We start from the raw sequence: 3,234 nt of genomic DNA, 5'->3' as shown, positions 1-3,234 counted from the left end.
AAAATAAATAATTTTTCTCTTACAATTTTTCTGTAAAGTTGATGGTATTTGAGTAAAAATTATTCAAGACCAACATTTATCAATTTTTAGTAATTAATATCTTGTTAACTATTGCGAAAATTGCAAAATGGTAGAGAACTTTTCAACTCAGTTTAGTCCGCTCTATCTACATAAAAGCGATTGGTAAAAACTTTCGGGACATCCTGTATGTATGTGTGTGCGCGCGCGCGCGCGTGTGTGTGTGTGTGTGTGTGTGTATACGCGATTGATGTATTTATATTTGTATTCAAAGATATGCTCCTCTTACCAATAATATCATTAAATAACATTTTGCAACATAATCCAATATAAAATTTTATCAACGAATTATTGATAATTTAATTGGCTTTTGACTTGTATTTCCCAAGTTATGAAAGACGTCAATTTCTTTGCGATAAACTCGATAAATTGGATAAAATCGAAGCTACTTTATTATATCTACTTTCGTAACAGCAACAAAAGAGCAGAAAGAATTTCGAAGATCTATTCAAAGCAAGAGGATCGCGTTACTGAGGAATGTAACAATATTGGCAAAAATAAAGTCGCACAAAAACATACCACTTTCACATGGAATGAATTGAATCTTGGTATGACGGTTACGCCGATTTTTCCCGCGGAGAGTGGCGATCGAGTCGCTATACAAGTGCCAATGTTCGACGAAACTTTCATTAATAACGAGAGACTACTGAAACCTATCGGTAATCTCTATCCATTTAGTTCTGAACTAAAAGAGATTGCAGATGTTATGTCACGGGTAAGAAACAAAAAATATGTGATACATACTATACTATTTTTGAGCAGAAATTATGTTTACTTTCTCTCTAATAAAGTATAAGCTTTCGTTACAATTACATTAACAAATCCAAATCATTAAAAGGAAAGTCATTATAACTATAATTATTATCCATGTATGTCTTGCCATACGGCAAGAAAACAAATAAAATGGAATCTAAATACAATAATATTATATACATAAGTAATAATTTCTAGGAAATAGTGCAGCAAAACTTGAATGTTCATTGGGATGACGTAAAGGGATTGAAAGATTGTAAAATGTTATTAAAAGAAGCCATACTTTATCCCATGAAATATCCAAGCTTATTTAATAAAAGATTCGGTTTTTGCAAAGGCGTATTATTATACGGTCCACCGGGAACTGGTATGTAATTATATGAAAATTATATAATACCCATTGATAAATTGATAAAAAAACATTCTCGAATAGGTAAGACGATGCTTGCGAAAGCAGTCGCAACCGAATGTCAATCGACTTTCTTTAATATCACTTCTAGTTCAGTTATCAGCAAATGGAGAGGAGATTCAGAAAAATACATTCGCGTAAGTCGAATAATGTACGATTCATTCGAAATATCTATTTCCACAATCGACAATGATGAACAATCATAATTCTAGACATATTCTATAATACTATTTTCTATATTCATCTAAATTTTAAATTTTAAAGTTTAAGAAAAAAGATGAAAAGGTAAAAGAAATCGATAAAGAAATAGTACAATTAATAAAATTTTAGTACTGTCTTTGTAATCAAAATTATATATATCTATTAGATACTTTTTTTTCATTCTCGATACAAGTTATTATGAACATAAAATAATAATCTACATTGTTATTATTAACCGTAACACACATGAAGCACACATTTAAAAAAGAATTTTCTGTGGAGTTTTGGTACTGTTAAATATTGTTATAAAAGTTTTAAAACTTTCAATTATATAAAAAATTACAACACTTAGACGTAATACAATAATTAGCCCACACGAATAGAACAAAACTGTAAAAAATAAAATTATGAAAAATAAAATTACTCACAGGATCATCAAGACTCATATATTCTTACGAATTACAAATTGATTTCTTATATATTGACAAGTTTGAATACACCAAAACAAAATGGAAAAAAAAGATTGGTATAAATATATTATATATGTAGGTACTCACCGATCTTGCTAAACATTATGCACCAACGATAATCTTTATCGATGAAATCGATTGGACGACCACAAAAAATATAGATCATTCATCGAATTCAGAACCTGCTAGAAGATTTCGAGCTGAACTTCTCGCTAGATTGGACGGTTTATTGTCAATGGAGTACACAAATGTAGTATTATTAGCAGCTACAAATGTTCCATGGTAAACACACACGTATTTATTCATTTATTCATATAAGCGTATAATCTTATTTATTCTAGTTAATCTCTCTAAATTCATTTTTTATCTTTTAGGAATATAGACATTGCCTTGTTGCGACGTTTAGAAAAAAGGATTTTTGTGGATTTACCCGACGAAACTAGTCGATTAGAAATATTGCAATCTTATGTGCGTGAGGATCTGTATAATTCGCCGGAGATACTCAAACTTGCAAAAGAAACTGAAGGATATTCTTGCGCAGATTTAAAACTGCTGTGCAAAGAGGCATGGATCAGTCAATTGCGACCCATTTGGGCGAGTCTCGAAGCTAAAACAATCTCGATGAATAATATTCAAAATGATAGTCTAATTAGTGCAATTAATCATATTGCGCTTGCTAAAACCAAAGTAAAACCCATTACCAAACATATGAACGCACAATATACGGAATGGCATGAGGAATTTGGTTTCTCAAAATAAGAAAAAAAAATAATAGAGTAGCTGTTCTGATAAATAATTGTAACACAAATATGTACATCTATGAGATAATGTAATTTTTTTTTCTACAAAATAGTGATATTTCGTAAACATGTTTAAAATATTTGTAAAATTCGTATTAGTTGTTTATATAAATTTTAATGATATACACATTTTAATTGTAAATTAAAATATAAAATATACGTAAGTATACAGATATACATGTATATTTGTGAAACATATAGAGAAAATAATACAAATTTTACAAATAGAATATACGTACATACATATGTACATAACATATACACACACACACACATATATATATGTTTTTTCACAAATGTTTTATTAATTTTTCATAATCTAATAAAATATTCTGCAAAATAAGTCTGAAAGATTTTATTAATAAAAAGTTTATTTATTAACACAATATCTAAACTAAAATATAAAAATATGTATATTATGGAAAAATAATTATTCTTATACGGCTACTGACAATTTCTTCTTTTCTGCTGATTAATTTTTGCTTGCTTTAATCCATGATAATAACCTACATAAAAAAATCTA

General features: G+C 28.5%; 1 protein-coding gene across 1 annotated transcript; it reads left to right on the top strand.

The window, feature by feature from the left end:
* Positions 1-492: 492 nt before the first annotated feature.
* Positions 493-2,670, top strand: LOC105625351 (katanin p60 ATPase-containing subunit A-like 2; the record flags this gene model as incomplete). The annotated part of the gene is made up of 5 exons (XM_012206685.1): positions 493-793; positions 1,030-1,198; positions 1,265-1,377; positions 1,991-2,193; positions 2,286-2,670. Coding segments are annotated over 5 exons (1,171 nt in total), but the record flags the coding sequence as incomplete, so codon positions are not given.
* Between the last annotated feature and the right edge of the window lie 564 nt (positions 2,671-3,234).

This window comes from Atta cephalotes (assembly GCF_000143395.1).
Source record: "Atta cephalotes unplaced genomic scaffold scaffold01100, whole genome shotgun sequence".
NCBI classification, from domain to species: Eukaryota; Metazoa; Arthropoda; class Insecta; order Hymenoptera; family Formicidae; genus Atta; species Atta cephalotes.
This window is presented reverse-complemented; position numbering and strand designations above follow the sequence as displayed.